Source organism: Physella acuta, unplaced genomic scaffold (genome assembly GCF_028476545.2).
Source record: "Physella acuta isolate Inbredline_101_S28 unplaced genomic scaffold, ASM2847654v3 ptg000525l, whole genome shotgun sequence".
Taxonomy (NCBI): domain Eukaryota; kingdom Metazoa; phylum Mollusca; class Gastropoda; family Physidae; genus Physella; species Physella acuta.
This window is the reverse complement of record NW_026732044.1, coordinates 195,299-217,771: the sequence shown is the minus strand read 5'-3', so window position 1 is coordinate 217,771 and position 22,473 is coordinate 195,299. Positions and strand designations below refer to the sequence as shown.

At 34.8% G+C, this 22,473-nt stretch overlaps 2 protein-coding genes across 3 annotated transcripts; both read left to right on the top strand.

Annotated features, from left to right (window-relative positions):
• Nucleotides 1-7,507: 7,507 nt before the first annotated feature.
• LOC131945126 (uncharacterized) lies at nucleotides 7,508-10,228 on the top strand. The gene is made up of 2 exons (XM_059306127.1): nucleotides 7,508-7,632; nucleotides 9,496-10,228. Exon 2 carries the CDS (start codon nucleotides 9,506-9,508, stop codon nucleotides 10,226-10,228), a length of 723 nt encoding a protein of 240 aa, XP_059162110.1. The 5' UTR covers nucleotides 7,508-7,632; nucleotides 9,496-9,505.
• A 1,564-nt stretch (nucleotides 10,229-11,792) lies between these two features.
• On the top strand, nucleotides 11,793-17,615 carry LOC131945118 (ferritin, middle subunit-like). Of its 2 annotated transcripts, none has more exons than XM_059306118.1 (8): nucleotides 11,793-11,898; nucleotides 13,362-13,492; nucleotides 14,204-14,337; nucleotides 14,824-14,902; nucleotides 15,288-15,391; nucleotides 15,527-15,670; nucleotides 16,599-16,757; nucleotides 17,190-17,615. In XM_059306118.1, the coding sequence occupies exons 2-8, from the start codon at nucleotides 13,381-13,383 to the stop codon at nucleotides 17,334-17,336; spliced, it is 879 nt and encodes a 292-aa protein (XP_059162101.1). In that variant the 5' UTR covers nucleotides 11,793-11,898; nucleotides 13,362-13,380; the 3' UTR covers nucleotides 17,337-17,615. The 2 variants fall into 2 exon arrangements, with proteins under 2 accessions (XP_059162101.1, XP_059162102.1); XM_059306119.1 differs by having other exon boundaries at nucleotides 11,803-11,898; nucleotides 13,372-13,492.
• The last annotated feature ends 4,858 nt before the right edge of the window (nucleotides 17,616-22,473 follow it).

The following is a 22,473-nucleotide window of genomic DNA, read 5'->3' as shown; positions in this document are numbered from 1 at the left end:
GGTAATGATGACATCAGATGGGGCATCGGTTATGTTAGGCCGTAGGAAGGGATTAGCTGCTTTATTGAAGGCTAAGGTCCCCCATCTTGTTGAACAGCATAAAAAGGGCGCATTTGAAGAATTGGTCAAGGTGCATGATATGGATGTAATTTCTTTTCGACCAATTTATGAAGTTAGTTGGTTGTAACGTCACTTTGCTGTCAGTGCTTTTGTTAGAAATCTTGATGCTTTAGCTGCTTACTGTGAGGAACAAGTTCAAGACTACAATGATCCTGTTTGTTGTTATGTTTTGAAATCATTAAAAGATCCCTTGTATCAAATTGCGCTTTATACCGTTAATGATGTATTAACTGAATTAGCTAATCTATCAATGTTGTTGCAGCGAAATAATTTATCATCTATTTAAGCACATCAATTTTGCATTTCTAGAATACGCAAATTAGAAGCACAATACCTGAGTGAAGATGTTTATTGGAATGATAAAGCCAAGAAAATTTTGAATGAAAACGTAGGAATCGACACAAGACAAATCACACAGTTTATACGATCGGTCTGCGATCATTTAAATGTAAGGTTTCCAGGAGATGAACTGCAGTTTTCTTCAGCTTTTGATCCTACTGGTTTTAGAAATTGCGCATTTGAGTTTGGCGTCAAAGATATCAAAGAACTGTGCGTAAAGTACAAAGACGTGTTACAAACAACAAATGAAGAGTCAATTATCACGCAATAAATGACTTCAATTTTCAGATCAGTGAAAAACTCAAATCAGGTTCAGTAAATGCACTAACTGAAAACGCAGGAGTTTAAATGATGAACAATTTAGCTCATTGGCAAAGTTAATTTACATATGCTGTACTTTTCAAGTATCCAGCGCTGATTGCGAGCGAGGTTTTAGTCTTATGAACAGCATTAAAGTACAAGCACGAAATAGACTTGAAGCCACACATTTGGATAATCTAATGCGAATTAAACTATATCTAAATGCTGGAAAGGATGTGGATTTAAACAAATCATATAAGGTGTGGAAGCAAGGCAAGGTTAGACGCGAGAAATTGCAATAAATGCCACTGAAAGGTTAGCTAATTTTGTTTTCAAGTCAGCTCTTTAAAATGGTTTACATGTTAAACTGTTGTATTTGTATTACCGTTATGGTATTAACATTTTTAACATACGATTGCATTACACTAACATAGTACGTCGACCATATAACCTGTTGTCTAAGTATAACTCTAAAAGTTTCTGTTGTGTATTTTATTTTATTTAGATGGGATTTGTATCTTCTTTTAATAGCATACGTTTCATTAGTTCTACACATTATACTATTAATTTATCAAAATGCATGCCTTAATTACTCTGCTTAATTGCAAGCTTAAACATACATATTAACTTGCCCAAGTCATTTTTAGCACCGCGCACACAACATATTTTTTGCACACACACTCTTGGTCCTTAGAGGGAACATTGCATCAAACTTAACCATGTCTATTTAAGCAGCATCTTGCATTGAAAGCAATTTAATTTCATGTAGTCTCACAGTTGAAATTTTACTGCATTTCTCAGTTTATACTGGACTTAACATTTCTGATGTCTTTGATTATTTTAAATTTTTTTCTTGTTTCTGAAATATCTGAAGGTTTTCAAATGAGAAAGTTTGGGAAAAAAGATGTTGGTCTAAGATCATAAATAAATAAAATTCTCTGCCACTGGATGGTAGAGTCAGGTTAGCAACAGTTTAGCATTAAATCCACACCACCCTACCCTAAGCACTTACTTACTAGCTTTAATCCACCCAAATTTTTATAATTTAATTAAATTCTAGTAAAAATATGCTTTTTACACTAAAAAAAAATTATTTTTAACTGCTAAGTAAATATAATCTGAAAAGGGAGGTTATTCACCTCTCAGTAATTGTTCTCAGCTTTGAAAGTTAAAGTTTTCTCAAGTTTTTTCCTCACTGATCTGATTTACTGTTTCTCAGAGTTAACCTCTCTTGTCTGCATAATGTTTGTTGCTTGTGTTTCAGCATAATTGAGGCAAGACGTTTTCATTGTTGTCATTTAGAATGCATTCTGTCATCTACCCTCGTCTGTGATAAATTTGTTTTTGGAATTCTTTAGTTGTTTTTTTTAAGCAGATAGTTGCAAAAATATTGCTAGATTATTTTGAAAAAATTTAAGCTGCATTTCAATAGTCAATTTTGAAAAAAAATAACAAACATTTTTGTTAAGTCTTAAAGCTTCTGTAATTCAATGATTAATTGGGAGGTACAGACAACTATAATCTCTATATTTGCTAACTAAATCATTTGTATCTCTTGACAAATCAAAGAACAATTTAATATTATCCTCTTCCATGGAGAAGTGAAAGTACCAATATATTGCTTGTCATTTTGGCAAGAATGTGTTGATGGATCATTTTGATGAGTTTTATTGCAAGGAAGAGTTGCTATTCTAATCTTTGATATTTCATGATAAGAACTGTGTGTTTTGACTTATATATAATGCTATGACTTGCAGTAATTTATGTTTAAGATGGGCGGAATATGCATACACATATTCTGTTAATTATTTATTAATAACATTAACTGCATTTTTTGTGTTGGAAATCCAGTTGAAAATGACAGCCTACAGCAAATTGCTTTTGTGTGTATTGAAAATTATCTGGAAAAAAAAAATTCATTCATCAATGTTTCATTTTCTTTGTATTCATTTTAAAAAAAAATCACATTGAAAATGAAAACAAATTTTTTTACTCTGTGTTTGTAAGACTTGTACATAATGTCCAACTTTTTATTTTCACAACGGGAGAATTAAAAAAAAAAATTCATGCAAATGTGATGTGCTTGAAAGTAGAATTTCACATATTTTTTATCATGCGATTGTGATGTGCTTGAAAGTAGAGTTCCACACATAAAGGAACCAAGTGCTTAGTGTGATAGAAGAGATTTGTGATTCTACTTGACAGCTGATGAATTGGGAGAGAGTGAATTATACCTACAGGCAGTCGTTTGTTTTTGTTTTAAATGTGTATGATGCCCGAACATATGTTAAACAAGGGTGTTGATATCATGCAGGATTTGATATGAGTATCCGGCTCCCGACTTTTTTTTTTTTTTAATGCAGTGTTGCAACACTTTTTACAGTGAGGATATTGCTACTGTAATTTTTACCTAGCAAAAGAAAAAAAATATTTTATCGTCAGAGGTTGCGAATGTCTTAGATGAGTATCATCGCTTGTCTATCATTGAAGAATGACGTGGGTCTGATGACGAGTATACTATGGGGTAAATGACATTTATGCATTAGGATGCTGATGAAGTTTGATCCTCATTTTAAGATGATGAGTAGCCAGTTAGTCTTGGAGAAGCTTTTGGTTGTCATGGAGTTTCATAACTTACCTGAGCCATAAAGTAAGAGCCATGCTCAGCGATTAGCCTAGAATGTCATTCTAGGGGACGGTCCTCCACCATTACTGTTATTCAAGAAACGGCCACGTACTGTCTGGTAAATGATGTATGAGGGGGGACTGCCGGTCTTGAGTGGGTCCTTTAACTTCCTTTTACAGCAGCAAATTTTTTTTTATCCTTAAATTGTATCCTTTATTTTTATACTTGAGTAAGAAATTTTTATGCACTATATTTCTTACAAATACATCAAATGAATAGTACAGTACCGTGTCAATTTATCAGGATATTTATATATAAATTTTATCCTTGTTTTTTTTTTTTTTTTTACTTTACTCAGTGCTTAAGCATGTAGCATCTCCTTTACACTGTAATAAACTGACATTTTTATGCTTGTATGTGCAAGAAGAAATAACGCTATGTACTGCACAGGTTTAATTTGTAATCAATTTTTAATTTTGACAAAGGAAGTCAGATAGGTGTAATAGCTTTAAGTATGTTTTATTTGGTTCATCTCTATATTACCAGTATACAAATTATGCTTTATATTTACTTGGTTTATTTTTTTACAGGTGTTTTTTTTTCTTCATTTAATTTGTTTTGTCTCTGTATTGTTTCCCTTTTTTTTCCTTTTAATGTTTTGTAGATGTCAAGCTTTTAGAAGAAAGGATAAAAAAAAATTTTCAAACCTTTTTTTTTTTAGATTGTATTGTGTCTAATTGTATGCATTATGTTCCTCGTAGAAAAAGTTAATTTTATAATATGTACTAAGTCTACATTTTTTATGTTTGTATACTGTCAAGTTTGTAGAAGGATGAATAATACATTTTTTGTGCTTTATATTCACACTTTAAATTTAGTTCTTATATGTATTATGTCCCCTTGTAGGCCTCTAAGTTACGTTGATGTTATGTCCATTTTAAATTTTTGTATTTTCTTTATTCCATGCTAAGTATGAATATCTTTAAGCAACTAAAGTAGGCTGTCTTAGTAGGCTTTCATTCATATTGTTGACATCTACCCATTCTGTTTTAATTGATTCAGTACTTTGACTTTGATGCAAATTGAAATTCTCTTTGACTTTCTCATATTTTAATTTTACCATCATTATGCTGACCAGAGTTATTAGACTTGTTTATCTGTAAAGTGTACCTAGCTGTTTTATGGATAGTATTAGCATGTCTGTATAAAATGGTTTGAAGTTAGATGAGTCTTAACATTGCCTGTGTAAATTTATATAAATAGAAGGTTAAAAATGATTAATGCCTTTGAAAAAAAAATACAGAAATGTAAAGACAGTGGTTTTTTTTGGTAAGGGGAAACAACTCAAAAAAATGTAACATCCACACATGGTGTATATTTTATAAAATGTGTTTAAGTACATATTGTCTTATCAAAATTTAGAGAGATTTTTGCTTGTTTTTCTGCAAGTTTTGAATCTGTTCTAATTTGGTAGATTTTATTTGTTTTGTTTTAAATAAACGTAAAAAAAAATATGAATGAGCTTGATTTAGCTCAAGTCATAAAAAACTTGTGTAGTTAAATGGTTTGTATCTTTGTTTGAAGGTGATAAACCTTTGTAAAGGTGTTTTCATTGCCCTATCTTTGTCTTGTATGTTGTGCCACAAAAAAAAAAGCTCATGAACACTTGATTGTTGTTACAATATGTTGGCCATTATTCACTATATGTTACTGTAAAATTGTTGGTTGATAGAAACTATAGGAAGAAAATGGAAGAAAAAACTTCAATATGTTGTGCGTTTGTGTGTTAAGAATAATTTTTTTTTGTCATGAAGGAAAGAAATGAATAACCTTGAAAAACCCCATTCTGATGTTAACCTAGTTTTTTTTTTTTTGTCAGTGACATGGCTAGCTTGCTAGTACTGAGCATAGTTAGTGTGCCGATTAGACCAGTATGTATGGGTATATGTGTGTGTAAGATAGTTTGTCAATGACAGATACCATCTATGTTAGATCACAGTCCTGGTTGACATGACAACCTGTGTTTTATGTCTGGCAACCCTTGGTTGTCTTGGCAAGCCGCTGGTGTCTAAAGGACCAGCCACAAATCAACTTCAAGTAAAAAAAAAAGAAACAAAAAAAAACGTGAAAATTTGTACATTGTTTTTTTACTTTTGGAAAACTTTTTCCCATATATAACTTGAAACAGTTGATAGTTAAAGAGGCAAAAGAAATCTAAAAAATATGTATGTGTTTTAAACATTCCAATGTTTAATTCTAGTTTAAAGTTTAGATGAATAAAAGATTTGAAAAGAGATTGTTTTTTTCTTCTTTTATACAGTTTTTGTTTGATATTAGATCTTATGTTGTTTGAGGTTATTTATACATACTAACTTAAAAATATACACAGCTTACAATATTATCCATATGTATCACAGGCCAATATTCATGTATTTTGTAAAATAATACCTAGATCCTATACACATACAAATAACTACATGCTAAATGTATGTATTTTAATAAACACGCAACCTAAAATAAACATATTCAAGCATAATAACATCCTTAAAAAGATATATTACTACATAAGTAGATAATTATTAGAGTATACATATTGCAATTTAACAACTGCAATCACAAACTATTTTAGGCCCTCAAAATCTTGATTATATATTCAATACTTCTGTAATACAAAAATAGAGTAGTAATGCAACAATATGAAAATATTTTTAAAAATATTTTAAAACCAAAGCTTCCTAATGAGTTATGTTGGGACCTTATACTGCCTTATAGGACAAGGCTATTTACATAAACCAGACATTTCTGGAAAAAAAACAAAATAGGCCAGTGAGTATTACTGATTTTAAGATTGCTAAAATAATGAGCAACTTCAGGCATCTCTTCCTGAGGACTACCACCCTTCCCTTCACCACTCTAGACGAAATAAAAAAAAAAATTGATACAAAAATTAAAAACTTCAGCCATTGTCGTTGTTTCCCCATCTCACTGGAAATTTGTGTCGTCGTCTCCCCCCCCCCCCCCACCCCTCCCCGAGAAAACAAAATCTGAAGAACAAAAACCAACCACTGTGTTGAAGAGATTTCATGAACGACCATTCTTTTTTAAAGAAAGCAAATTTATTTTTAATAAAAATTTAATGCATTGCTTTTTTTTTTAAATATAGGGCATAGGCCTATTTGTTTTATTACACCTCACCACATTTCATTTTACGACTTCTCTTTGCTTTTTTCTAATCTCCTTAAATCTAGTTTAGATTTCAGTTCATGACATCCTATATCACTGTACATTTTACGACATCCTATAATTTTTTTTTTCTCATCAACAACTGTCACGTCTGCTTGACAGCTGCCCTAATTTGCTGACGTTATCTGATCCAAGAGGAAGTTTGAGATCTGAACTTGTAATACCGTTGGTATTGAACAGGGATCAGACTCCCGGGAAAAAAAACCCTCTGGGGGGGGGGGGGGGGGTTCTTTGCATGTAGGCCTACACCTTGCATGAAGGGCTTCACCTGGGGTCATGTTAAACATTCGGCTGCATAAAAAAGGGAAACGATTAGTTTACATTTTTTGTGAGAAAAGGTGAGGAGTTAGTAAAGGTGTAATCAGAATAATCCCAATGATAATAAAATATTTTCAACCAGTTAAATTATGCTCATCAAAAAGTCGCATCGAAGCTAATTGTTGAATTTCTTAGCACTTATCGCTTCACTAACCCTGACCCTAAATCTAGCTTTTACCCAAACCTTGAACGTAACCTTTACCATAATAGCCAAACCGGAAGGTATGATAGATCTAAATACTAGATCTAGATCTAGATCTCAAGGCCTAATGATTAAAATTAAAACGGTAATGCACTACCGACGATAATAATTTCTCTCTAGACGCTACAAGTGCCGACATTTTACTCGCCAAATTAAAATATTAAAACAAGCTACCTAAACGAAAGGGTGAAAAATGTAGCCTGTGGCACTGATGGCTTTATACTAATTAGTTAAGTCAAAAACTGTCTTCCTGATGCAATAAATAACGATTTGTATGATGTAGGGCCCCCGTGCCTGTAAAAATCATTGGAATAAAAATAGCCACATTTGAATCACGTGACGGATTGATGACGTATGGCGGTATGCAAAGTATAAATCACTGTTTTTCCCAAGGCAGTTGCCGGGTTTTTTGGACTAGTGTTCCCAAGAGAGAAGGTTTCTCTCGAACATTCGTGATTGACGTAAAGTCAATTAGGAAAACAAGGTTAGAAATGGTTTTTTAATTAATTTATTTTTTTAAAAGTTTTATATAAACATAAATGTTTTGTTTTTACACGTTTTTGTTTATTGTTATTTTTTAAATTATTTTTTTACTAAAAAATATAATTTAGTCACCATAATTATCTCATAATCGATACTTTGAGTACACCCCCCTCTTTTTTCTACTGCCGCATGAACATTCCTTATCGAATTCGGTTTTCCGATAGGCCCTACCATTTTGATATAACGCCAAGTTAGATAATCCAGAATCCTTACTTTACTTATGAACTTAATTTAATAGTTTTCGCGTAAAATTTTTAAGCTTACCTTTAATTTTTTTGTTTCTTAACCATACTGGTTACGTTCTAGACAGTTCTAGTGCTGGTCTATGTATGCTGATTAGAGGTTTTCTACTTTTTTCCCCCCTATTTTCGAACCTGATAGTCCATTGGGTAAGTGAAGTAGAGTTTCAGTGACCTCGGCATACGATGGGATAATGCTGTCAGCACTATGCCCATCCGCCTTTGCTTTCCTTAACGTGAGTTAGGTACCCATCCGAGCCGGGTATGGACTTGAACACAGATTCGAACTCGGGTTAGCGCTCTACCAATAGGCCAAACCGCTCCATGGATTTCCTTATTATTATAATTTTTTTTTAATTTTTTTTTTTTTTTGCTTTTTTTTTTTTAAATCTAAATCGAATTAGTTACGACGCAGATCTAGACAATGGCGTCATTTTGTCTGTTGTCACCAGGTGCTATAAGAGAGGGTGACACCCCATCTATTCCAAAAATGTAGCATTTTTAGTTTCGTGTCATCTTCTCCTAAACAATTTTATTATTTTACTTGATGAGACATTGTTTCGACAGTAAATTTAACGATTTATTTAAATGTTTGTGTCACCCCAAAAATGGTGTCACCCGTTGCGGACCCCTACCATGCCCCTGCCGGATGACGCTTGGATCTAGTTTAAAAATAATTAAAAAATTATAAAATAGAACATGTGGAATTTCTATTGACGGGATTGTTTGAACTAAAAATAAGTAGTAAAATGTGTTTTCAGTTTAAGCCACTTTGATTGTCTGATTTCTTTTTGTCTCCATACATTTTGGTCCATATATTTATGGTCTCGGTCGGGATTTCAACGAAATGCATTATCATTGCTACTTCATTACCATGAAAAATGTTATATATATATATATATATATATATATATATATATATATATATATATATATATATATATATATATATATATATATATATATATATAATGCGTTCTGGTTTTGTGTTGCTCTGCTGGCGTTTCAATACGGGTCCATAAATGACGTCACTTTCCGTGGGAGTGGAGGGGGGGGGGTCGGTCATTTGTCATGATCTGTAACGAAGGGAAAGGAAAATTCAGATAGTGTATAGTCACACTTTTGATTTGACAAATAGCATTTTAAAACTGAATTTTAACAGTAAATTCGCAAATTCGCGGTAAAAAAAATTCTCGCTTGAAGTGTGATCATACCACACTATAGTTGTGTGAGTTGAAATAAATTAAAATTTTCTAGTGCTTAGTAACATTAGTTTGCAGGTCGATTCTTTTGTTGGTTTTATCTAAATGTTTTTTTTCATAATTAATCATAGGCTAGTACCACACCAATATACTACTCTATTTACCAGAGTATAAGTTGATTGTAATAGGGCTGGTAAGTAGGTCACCAACCAGTTATACGGCTCAATAAAACCTGCACGAGCCATATAACTGGTTGGTGACCTACTTACCAGCCCTATTGTAATGAAATCGGTGGGGCAAAAAACGGAAATTTAAAAAGCGCAGACAATCCACTCTCACGTACACACATACATTTATCTTCAGATAAACAAAGATGTCACCGTCTTTGAACTATCTTTTCCTGGCCTCGACGCTGCTAGCCTTGGTCTACGGAGACACCAAAACCGTCAGCATTAACCCCCCTGTCAGCGGGGGGACTCTGGACCCCCTGAGAGCCGCCTCCAACTCATACCTCCAGTCCAGGCTGCTCGGGGGTCCGGGGTACGGGTACTCACCCTACGGCTACGCTCCCATCAACGGCTACGGGTACGCCCCTGGTTACGGGGTGCCCTTCGGAGGTGGCTACTTCCCCGGGGGTTACAGTGCAAACTACAACGGCAACGCCAACACCAAGTCCAACTACGGGATCAGGATCACCGGCATCATCAAGACGGAGGTGTACAAAAGTGAGGAGGGGGCTCAGAATGAGGAGAGCGCAGCGAACGCTGGAGGATACGCGGGGGGATACGGTGGAGGGTATGGTGGGGTCGGTGGAGGGTATGGTGGGGTCGGTGGAGGGTTCGGTGGAGGGTATGGTGGGGTCGGTGGAGGGTTCGGTGGAGGGTATGGTGGGGTCGGTGGAGGGTACGGTGGGGGGTACGGTGGAGGGTTTGGAGGAGGGTATGGAGGGGGATATGCTGGTCTTCCATATCAGGGCATAGGCGGATACCCTGGTGCTTTCCCTTACCAGAACATAGGCGGATACGGCGGGGCTTATCCGTACCAAAATCTAGGAGGGTATGCGAATTTACACCCATACGCCACACACAAAAAGTAGGTTGTTTCAATGTTGAGGATGAGCAACGAAGTGGCGGACCAAGCTTGTTTGACATGGTTGTGAAAATGTTGTTTACGGTTCAATTTATTATTATTAAAAAAAGTATCTTTTTTTTTTTTAAATTTAAACACTTAGCATGGGAAAAGAATAGTTTACACCAATTTTCATTTTGGGAATACAAAAAAATGAAATTTTAAAAATGAATTTAAGAAAAAAAGATTTGTGCCTTCTGAAATCTCAAGTAGTTGAATCCATGCATGTTTTTATTTGATTAACAACTAAAATTTGATTTCTGAGAATCTTTCATGAAAGAAGACGACACAAACCATCAAGTGTTTTGTGTGTAGCAGTTTGAAAATTTGCTTACATTGAGTTTTGTTTACATTTTTACTTTGTAATCACACCAATATGTTGCCAAAAATATAATCAGTATCACCAAGAACAGTAATTAGTATTGTCAAAAGCAATAATTTCTTTAATTATTTAACCTTGAAGTGCGCAATATTTAGGACAATCATTAACTTGAATCAATTAAACTGTGTACCCCTAATCTAGCTTTAAACTTTGTAAATTAGTTTTGGAGTTTAAAAATAAAATGATAAGTTATTTGTTAAAATGTGTTTTTTTTTTTATTTGTGATGGTAAATTAAACACCTCCCACCAAAACTGGACCTCTAAATACTCTAATTGCCCCGAAGGACATATTACTAATTGACAAATATTAATTAATCACACGTCGCTATGATTATGGTGACAGATCGGCATAGACTTTACTTTGTCGGCCCCAGGCGATTTTCCCGCCAATCCTTGCGTGCGCCGATTGGCCAATAAAAATAGATTTTGAGTTTATTTTGGTGAATAATATTTTCGCCATTAAAATGAAACCAGACATGATTAGATGGATCTTTCATGGGTCACGGTATTTAATGTGGTAATTAGCACCGGTTGTGTGCTGTCATTAAAAAAAAAACGAATCTAAAAGTATTTTTAATTTAACTTTAACAACAACAGTGAAAATGTAATTTCACCTTCGATGTTTAGACTGAATGTTACGAATGTGCTGTTAACACAATAACAGTAACACGCAAAATATTTTCCTTAACTTTGAACTAATTCAATACGTTCCCCCAAAAGTGTACCTTTAATATTTCACAAGAACAGTTATATTGCTCCAAAGCCCCATTATCTCCCATCCGTACGTAAAGCTCAGTTGTTCTTTGCGTGTCTTGATTTTTTTTTTGAAAATCACGAAAATCGATTGTTAAAAACCTCACAATTTTTTTTTCTTTCAAATATACAAATTAAAAAAAAATAAAATTAAAAAGGGAAAACATTTTTAGGAGAAATAAACTCCGCTATTCCATTGCATTTTATGAGTTGTTTCCCTTCAACCATATACCATTAGCTTCCCTTGCGTTCGATTTACATTTAGCAGTCAATGCACAAATGCAACTCGCCCAATCAAATGGTGGTCGATACCGTTAGATTAGCAGAAGGGCTAGAGATTAGATACACCAATAACGAGGTGACATGCGTACTTTGCCGTGTGCAAGATAACAATACAGTGACCCACACACATTAATTAGGTTCATGTTGTTATCTACACCCTAACACATCAGTGGAGGCTGGATGTGTATATTTGAGCGATCAATTTTTAGACTTTACATTTGGTAAGTTTACACATTAAAAAGTATTTTGTTTTTTATGACTGTTGAAAAAACATTAAATAATGAAACCTAGGACAGGCTCTTTGGGTAACTTAGGATAACTTAAGGCAACTTGGGACAAGATAACTCAAGGCAACTAATGATAATTTAAGGCAACTTGAGACAACTTAGGATAACTCAAGGCAACTAATGATAATTTAAGGCAACTTGAGACAACTTAGGATAACTTAAAGTAACTTGAGACAACTTATGATAACTTAAGGCAACTTGTGACAACTTAAGATAGCTTAAGGCAACTTGAGACAACTTATGATAACTTAAGGCAACTTGAGACAACTTATGATAACTTGGGACAACTTAGGATAGCTTAAGGCAACTTGGGACAACTTAGGATAACTTAAGGCAACTTGGCACAACAACTTTGGACAACTTTTGATAACTAAGGGCAACAAATGACAACTTTAGACAACTTAGGATAATTTAGGGCAACTTTGGACAACTTAGGATGACTAAACGCAACTTGGGACAACAACTTGGGACAACCTTGAACAAAACGTCCCATTTTTTAAAGCTCAGTTAAGCTCACTATTACCTAGACACAAGAGCTAAGTGTTGGAAAGAACAGCTTATCAAGGGAAGTGAAAGCGCTTAATAAAAGCTGGCCACAAGCTTCTATGATCTGAAAGTAATCTTTCAGACAGGTGAAGTAGAGCTGACTAGTTTTTCTCAAAACTGTTCGTGAAAGTGGAGAGCAACCAGTCTTCATTTCGTTCATAAGGCAAAGTTTAGCTGACCGGAATTTGAACCCACTACCATTCGTGTGCGCCCTCTTGATACAGTGCAGGCAACCATGCTACTTTCACTAGAGATGACCTACAGATGTCAGATTTCAGAAGCCTATAAAAAAAAAAAAACGTCGTAATTTGTTGCGATCTGACTAAATCAGAAATCTCTAGAACATCAAAAAGTATATTTTTAGACTTATTAGGCTTCTTCCCCCTACTATAATGAACGAAGTTGAAACCACTTTAAAAATTATAAATTTTCACACCGAAATTTTAGAATCCACTAAAAAAATTAGATAAGAAAATCGAAGGTAGATTGTGCAGATATTACTTTTCAATATGAAACGTTAATTAAAGTTCCCGTTCAAAACTGACAATCACTGGGGCAGGGGAAGTAGAGTTCATCTATTTCTGTGACCTCGGCATATTTGGGAATAGTGTGGTCAGCGTTATGCACAGGCTTTGGTTTCCCAAACGTGAGACAGGCTCTCATCAAAGTTGGGAGGACCCAGGGACCATCTACGGATTTGATCTCGGAATCAAACTCGAGACTCTCAGATTAGCAGTCGTATGTTCTACCATTCGACCAAGCCGTCCCCTTATATAAAATGTAGTGCATGTACCACTATAAAGATATGAGATAGCCAGTGCGCGTATTGTTACAATTGTTATGGTATTGAGATATCCAAAGGTGCCAGCCATGTTTCTCAATGAGGTGTTCACGTTGGTGGTGTTGATGGTGACTATCACACCAACTTACTACAGCAAAGTCGACAACCCTAACGCTAAGCGGTGTGAAAGCAAGATAGCAGGTAAGTTAAACATTTACGTCTCATATTCTAAAAGGTACAATATAACGTCCGTCTTCACTAAAATAGTAAAATAATCCCCAAACATACTTTACCTGTAGTTTCGTAGTCTCCCTTTATTTAAGTCATCTCCCTTGGTACAGTTGTGCCTCATAATTAAGCTAGCAGTGCATCGACGTGGGTACATTCTGGCAAAAGATTTTATGCCGACATGAATTGAATCGGTGCCATCTTGACGCCTGTAGCTTTAACTCTGTCCACTGTTTTTACTTAGGACGAAGTCAATAACGTTCAGAAATTCTAACCATCTAAAAGATCACAAACATGCAGCTCCTTCCCATATTCAAGAGATAATAAATCCTACACTCTAACACTTCCCACATTCCCAGATTATGATACATCATAAAAAAAATTCGATCAAATTCCCACGTTGTAAGAAGATGATAAATTCTAACTCGGAATATAATAAATCCACTTCCCACATTATAAAAAGATGATAAATTCTAACTCGGAAGATAATAAATCTTACATTCTACCACATCCAACATTGTAAGAAAATGATAAATCCTAGATTGCACCAGTCTCCCATATTGTAAAACAATGATCAATTCAAACCCCCACCCAAACGCCCACATTGCCAGAAGATGATCTATTATAAATCTCGCCAACTCATCATATTGTCAGAAGATGATACACTCTAAACTCTTCCCTCAGAGTGCGGGGAGCTGACCCCACCAACCGCCCAATACGGACGTATGGACTGTCAGTTCAACCTCAAATCTTGCGCCTACAGCTGCGTCCTCAAGTGTAACAGGCGACCGGACGGGAAACTGCTGCCCATATCCAACGTGAGTACGTGGGTAAATATGGGGGGGGGTGGGGGAGGACGGGAAACTGCTGCCCATATCCAACGTAAGTACGTGGGTAAATATGAGGGGGACAGGGGGGGGGGGGGTAGGACGGGAAACTGTTGTCCATATCCAACGTAAGTACGTGGGTAAATGTGGGGGAGGGACGGGGGGGGGGGGGGAGGACGGGAAACTGCTGCCCATATCCTAAATATGGGGGGGGGGGGTAGGACGGAAGTACGCGGATAAATGTGGGGGTAGGACGGGAAACTGCTGCCCATATCTAACGCAAGTACGCTGATAAACATGGTGGTAGGACGGTATCCAACGTAAGCACGTATAAATATTGTAATAGGACGGAACAGGTAAACTTTGAGTTAAACTCATCTTTATTCTCTTTTCTTCAAACTACTTAAAAAAACAAGAATATAAAAAAATAAAAATAATTTTCCACTGGTGAAAATGTGCTGCTTCTGTTTCTTGTAGAAAAAGCACGCCAAGGAGATGTACGCCTGCACGAATGGCGTCTGGAAGCGGAAAGAGTCTCCCAGGGCCTTCTGTATGGGTGAGTAGATACATTTGTTATTCTTTGTATTTTCGTGGAACCAAAGATGTGAAACATCATAGTCAAAACTGTTTTAAAAAATTAGGAAAAAAAAACAACGTTTGAAATTTTAAAAATAAATGTTCACGGTATAGCGATTCTTCGCGATGAACTGTTTTCTAGAGGCGCATTTTCTAACTAATCGTACCTTGCATACCCCCACCCCCCGCCCCCCCCTCCCCCCCCCCCCAAAATACTCGGAAAAATAAGTTTAGTTTTCTTGTTTGAGGTTTTGAGCCCCCAGCATTGCCACAACGAGTAAATTGAGTCCTATTTTAAAAAAGATTATCTTTTTAATACGTTTTTACTGGGTTAAACTAACTAACCTCTAACCTTTGAACCCCAGCAAACCTGCAGGTCAAGGAAGTGAAACAGAATCTGTTCCACGACGAGGACATCAGCGTCCTGATCCAGAGACTCTTCAACACAAGCTACTACTACCTAGCCATGGTGAGTTGGTTTCTTGACAGTGGCGCCCCTAACTAGGTAAACCTCGGTGCCGCATCTAACACCCCTCCCACCACACCCCCTAGTGACGCCATTGTAAGACTGCAATACTCAAGTTCGATAACTGTTGTTTTTCAGGCTTCCTTCTACGAGAGAGCGGACGTGGCTCTGCCAGGGTTCAGCAAGTTCATGACAAACTTGTGGCAGACGGAGTTGGATCAGGCGAGACAATTCTTATCCTACGTCAACAAAAGAGGAGGATTTATCGCCCTTTATGACATTGTAAGTCCTAGAAGTTGTTTTTTATGCTTATATATATATTTTTTTTTTGGTATCCACTAAATTACAAAATTTAACAGAGAAGGTTTTAATATTAATTTTGCGTAACTGTTAAAATCGTATATACGATCACCTTCTTATTGTCAACCTCACTCTCCTCAATAACTTTCAAAAACGCTTTAAGCTTTCGCAGTGGCGCAAGCAAGGGGAGGGGGGTTAGGAAATGTGATCCCCTCCATAGACCATACAGGACAGTCAATAGCTTTAACGTTTTATGGGGGTCTATCAGGATTTTCATATCAGTGCCCAAAGACACAGGGGGGAAGATGAAGTAGAGTTCATCTGTTTCAATAACCCTGGGGTGTAATGATGGCAGCACTATGCCCATTCGCCTTAGTTTCTCCTAACGTCAGTCACGCACCCATCAGAGTTTGGTGGATTTGGGATGCTCTAAGGACTAAGTGTTTTTTGAGGCTACACCCCCTCCAAGCGCATCTACCCCCCCCCCCCCCCGAACGAATATAATTCCTAAGGGGTCATCCAAAAATGATGTCACATTCTTAGGGGGGAGGGGGGTCAGTAATTTTGTGACGGTGTGTGATGAGGGGGAGGGGGGTTCAGATGGTGTGACGTCACACGTTTGCATTATAGGGTGAGGTGTGACGTCATTTAGGGGGGTGGGGGTCTGGCTTTTTGTGACGATGTGTGACGGAGGGGAGGGGGTGGGGAGGTAAAAATCGTCAAAATGTCGTCATTTATGGATGACTAACCAGCACTCATACCTAAACTTATAAGGATGATCCAAAAAAGAAAAAGACATTGTCGAGAATCTAAATACATGTTCCAAGAATTTAAAACAAATTGTGAATAATCTCAAAACGAAGAGTCAAGCACCTAACAAGAACCAAAGTTTCCTATGTTAACTCTACAGCCCCGCCCCTCCTCCTACGACATGCTCCTGCTGAGGTTGGAATCTAAACCAGGCCTGGCCGGCATGGAGGCGGCACTAACAGCCCTCAGGGACGTCAACAGCCAGGCACTGGACCTGCAGAAACAAGCCATCGCCGTCAGGAAGTTTGCCGATCCTCACGTGACTATCTTTATTTTTAGCTTATTCGAAAATTGAAACATTTTAAAAAAATATTTCTTTACCGATCCCAATGAATTTTATTATTTATAACTTATTCGAAAATTTAAACACACTTTTTTTTTCATTCACTCATCCCAACTTGACTATCTTTATTTTTAGATTATTAAAAAATTTAAACAAACATTTATTTGAAATGAACAATATTTTTACTAGATTATAAACTGACCCCTGTTTTGACATTGACTATCTTTTTTTTTACTTTATTCAAACATGTAAAACAATATTCTTATTTTAGGTCTTTAGCAAATAATAACATGTAACTCGTAAAAAATATATTATTTTATTTAGAAGCTTAATTAAGACTGAAAACACGCTTTAAACAACCAACAAAAACATTGGAATTCAGCATTTCGGTTTTGTTATCTTTTGCAGCTCAAGTCTTTTGTAGAAGATCATATACTCACCCAGAAAGTCGAGGCTATCAAGCGAGTTGCAGACATCATTACACGTCTGCAGAGCTTCAGCGGGGAGGATTATTCCCTTGGTGAGTACACCTTGGACCTGGAGCTACAGGGATGATCGCTGTGACGATTATTGCAATCACAAACAAGAACTTTAATTCCAAGCTGTTTTTTAAATAGTCGAATTACCTGGAAATCCAATTTTTTTAAAGATTTATTTGAATAGTATTTTTAAAAAATTATTTTTTTTAAATTATTTTTTTTTTGAGGCCGAAATAATGTGGTACAATGGCAACAATCTTAGTGGCATGATAGATGTGGGGGAGGGGTGTTCAAGAAGAGTGAGGCCTGATTATTTTTTTTTTAATTTTATAAATAAATAAAAAATTGCTGAAATGATAGTTTTATATTTTCTTTCAATTTTGTTTGGTCCAGACGTATTTTATGGGGTATTTTGACGATGTGGCCGTATGGTAGAGAGCTAGACTGCTAACCTGAGAGTCTCGCGTTCGAATCCGGGTTCAAATCAGTGGAACATCCCTGAGTCCACCCAGCTCTGATGGGTACCTACATTACATTAGGGAAACAAAGGCTGCTGGGCATAGTGATAGTGCTGACCACACTATCCCTTCATATGCCGAGGTCTATGAATCAGATGAACTCTACTTCATCTGCCCCATGTGTCTTGGGCACTAACGGCATTAAGAAGAAGACGTATTTTGTATGGCTCAGACGTATATTTTGGGGCCCACTTGAATTGTGTATGTGCCAGACGTATTTATTTCTATGGTAGCTTAGTGTGAATCACAACGGACATGTAGCCTACATTAATTAACATACATAGGGTCAACTTAAAAGACTCCCTGGAAAATCAGTTGGTTTTATTTGTACTCAGACCTTGTGATCAAATCTCTTTATTATGGCACCAAGAGCATAACTTTGTAACCCAGTATTCTACCCTCTTCGTGGTGCCATTTTTTTTCTCACAAAAGAAACAGAAAAACTACATTCAGTCATTTGATACCAAACTTTAAATATTGTTTCTTTAAAACACAACAGCTTATTTTTAAGCGCCTATAAAAATGTAAACTTCTTAAAAAGAAAATCAACTAGATCTAATTCCGTTTATGATATTTACAATATATATTAGGATGTCTAGTCTAGACGTTCAGTGAATACTGTATACGTAACTCGTTAGGATAATAATAATAAAAAAAAGAAACACCTAAAAATTTATTTTAAAAAAGTAATTTATTTTTGACTTGAAGAAAAAAAAAACCAACATAAAATGAAAACCAATTAAAAATTGAAAGCTTGATTGGCAGAAAATGTTAACGTTACAACAGATATAAAAATTTTAACAACAAAAACATGAAAAATGTAAACAACAAATATGAAAAACTTTAACATAAAAAGAAACGAAACAAATTTGGAAATTATTCGTAGTGAAAGCCACAGACACATAAGAGCAGGAGTGACATAAATCAACTAGTCACATTAACTCACACTAATGATGGAATGGATGATGATTTAAATTACAATAAAAACCAAAGCACATCCATATTTTTTTTTCCAGTTTGTTGAAACTAACAATTGAACAGTTATAAAATGTTAATGACAGATCTGGTGTTGTTTAGATTTTAGACAAATTGCTCTTAGTTTATGGCAGTTCAATATTTACAGTCAGATAGCAATTGCTTTTGAAAAAAAAAAATATATTAAAAAGTATACAACACCAGATTAAAAATAACAACAAATAAAAACAATGTTATCATCTAGTGCACAGTGAAAATAAATATATTTCTTGCATAAAACATGTAATCAAAATGCACAGCACAATGACGAGAATGAAATGGATAACATCTACACATTTCTTCTGAATGTAGATTTTTATATGGGAATGTACGTATGAATGAAAGCTTATCAAGTGGACAAAAGGTGAAGTGAAGACAAGGAAAAAAAAAATTGCATTTGCTATAGACATGGCCAAGTGGACATAAACAAAGACAGTGAACAGGCTCTACGTAGCTAGGCACTAAGTTCTCAAATATTCATCAAATCACAAAGCTCAAGCAAAGGGGGAGGGAGTAGTGTGGTGGGGGGGGGGGGGGGGAATTTTCAGTCAATCCAGAGGAAATGGGATTATGGGGGGCGGGGGGGGGGGGGGGGGGTAAATTAAAACAAATTGAAGATGATGATGAAATCAAAACATTGATTACAATTTCTTGAACTCTAGAATATTTTACATTAAAATTTGTGTAGGTCTAGTCCAAATGTCAGGTGCTTGTGGTTAGGGTAGGTCATGTCATGTCAAAAACTATAGTGTTAAAGTAAATTCCGTCAAAGTAACAGTAGCTAGAGGGTTAAAGTTAATGTAGGATTTGTCACAATGTCACATGCTAAGATTAATTTTTAAATTTAACGACCTGGAGTGTCCACTTTTTAAATTTGTACCTAACAAAAAAGTATGGTTACTACGTAACATCAAAAGATTTTGTTTTGCTAAACCATTTCATGCATTCTAATGCCCTAAATTTGACTCAAAGTAGCTTTTCCTATTGTTTAAAAAATGTTTCTTAATTAAGACACCCACTTTTTAATAAATGAGTAGTAACATTATGTAAAAACAATATCCACCAACTGCAATTCTAACTATTCATAATAAATTATATTTGAGTAAACTAATTTATATATATTTACATCTTAATACATTTCTACTACTATCTAACATCTTCATGAATTGACATTAATGTGTTTTTAAAAAATTGGTCATTAATTAAAATTTTATAAAAAATCTGACTAGTATGTCCAGTATATAGCTAAGTTGACAACATACATCAACAAAGCAGCAAAAATTATAACATAATATACACATACAAGTTTTTTTAAACTTTCATATCTACATATAATAGCTGCAGCTGTTTGTTTTTAAAAAAGTAACAAAACATTTAACAAAATGTACAAAGAAAGATTCAGAAATTTACACAATTTTGCTCTTGAAATAACAAAGTAAAAAATATCAATTTTTTCCCCCAATACATGGTAAATGGACAACAAAAGTGCAAAGGTCAGTTTTTAAATGACACTCTATACTCAGAGAGATCTGGACCATGGAAAGAAATCACATGACATTATTGAAATATAGCCAGACCAGCACAACAAGGTCAAAGTTCAAGAATTAAAATACAGAACAACACAAAAATTTCTGGGGTCTAATAGCTCTCTTGATCTACAACAGAAGCTAAGACAACATATGTATGTATATATATATATCCATGTGTGTGTGTGTGTCAAGGTGTAGAGGCAAACATATCGAATCATAAAGAAAGAAAAGTGACGCTAAATAATATGCCAAGCTTTACAGCTACAATTGTTTTTGATATAAAATTGAACTGAATTATCCTGACTGTTTTTATAAGAACCAGGAAAAGCTTGAAAATACTTCAGAAGTACTCATTATAATTGAAAGCAGCAGTACTGATGAAGATATGCAAATAAAATAGTAGATATCTGGCAGGTTTATATATATACACATGCAAACATCTACATAGAGCAAGTATATAGGTACAAATGATAAAAATAAATTTAAAAATTGTTGGCCCAATTAAGATAGACATACAACTCCAAGATATGAAAATAGCATATTGAAAATGTTCAAAACATGTAGTAATCAATTTTATCAACATCCAATACCGACAAAATTATAGACATAAGGCAGGCTAGTTGAAAGATTTTAAATGAAATAGCTCAAAATCTTTTGAAGCATTATTTGTATTTTTTTTTTAATAAAACAAGCATCAATGAGCAAAGTAATTAAATCATGATTGCACATTAATTTAACAAACTCCTAGGTTTTTGTTATTTTCTCCAGTTCAAACTAATTAAATAGTTCCGTGAAATTTTTTTGAAAGCCCCACTGTCGCAGTAGGTTTGTAGTTTTAAAGTCACCAGACAGGACTGTGTTGAATGCTTCTGATGACTTTGAAAGACACAACAGTTATGGCTACTGTAGAAATTGTCTTGAAGGAAAGACTTTGAAATAAAGTATTGAATCAGAGTTTGTGACGACTGCCAGACTGAACAACAGGCACCACGCTATGAATGTAAATCAATAAAATAAACTTAGAAATGTTAGAAAAATGTAGCGAGATTTTTAAATTAACGGTGAAAATGATTAGATTTTAAGCAAACAGACTAACCTTTAAGTTACAAGTAATGAAGTACAAATACATTATATGATACAACTCATTTGTATATGATATTAAAAGCTTGTAAAGAAAAGCCAATTAAAACTTATTGAAGCATTTACATAGACAATTTATGAAAGATTTCAAAATCTAAAAAAAGTTATTTTAAAACAGCCTTCCTTCGTTCCAATATTGCTAAAATTAAAAACCTCTATGTAAATTAAAGTTTATAATTATATAAAATTTAGATTTTTTGGATTAAATACTAATAGAAATGTGTAAAAATAGATTTTTATAAAGAAATTTAGAAATAATTGGCACACAATAAATCAGAGATCAAATAATTAAAAAATATAATGTCTTCAATGAGAAGAGATCTGATGAACGCGGGTGACAAAACAGTTTACTAGTCAGCTGAGATCTGAACCTATACCGAAGATGAAATTCAGAGTTCAGAATCCAAACAAACCTACTAAATAAAAAAATGGAGTCTTTAAAACCATTTTCATTCAATGAATTCAAGAAGCATAAAAAAATCAATAAAATATTTGAAATAAAAAGTTATTTTGCTAAGGATAAAACTTTGTACCATAGTGTAAACAGAGGTTGAAATATAAAACAAGTGTTTTCATCTATTTAGAAATGTTACACAAATATTTTCATCTTTTTTAGGAATATAATTTTCATCCTCTACAGAGTGTTTCACAAATATTTTCATTCATTAATTCATATTTAGAGTGATGGCATTCATACACAAAAAAAATTTAATAATTATTACACAGGTATTTTCATTCTTGTAGGGTAGTACACAGGTATTTTCATCCTTTAGATAAGGTTGTAGTACACTATCTGCTCCTGGTGACACAGTGTATGGACAGTTTGTACATTCACATGTATTACAAGTCTACACATTACTAGCTAGATAAATACACAAGCATGATGAGCATTTGACTTTTTAAAGCTGTTGAGAGACTTGGCTAAAAATATAAATAGAAACTATCTACACGGATGATACAATACTGCTGGTAACATTTCTATAAGCAGGAATTTGAGCCAGGGGATGCAAGT

Coding starts and splice junctions, on each gene's coding strand:
- LOC131945126 (XM_059306127.1), top strand. CDS start 9,506: ATGTCACCGTCTTTGAACTATCTTTTCCTGGCCTCGACGCTGCTAGCC.
- LOC131945118 (XM_059306118.1), top strand. CDS start 13,381: ATGTTTCTCAATGAGGTGTTCACGTTGGTGGTGTTGATGGTGACTATC. Junction 13,493..14,203: donor GTGTGAAAGCAAGATAGCAG/GTAAGTTAAACA, acceptor CTCTTCCCTCAG/AGTGCGGGGAGCTGACCCCA. Junction 15,671..16,598: donor TTATCGCCCTTTATGACATT/GTAAGTCCTAGA, acceptor TTAACTCTACAG/CCCCGCCCCTCCTCCTACGA.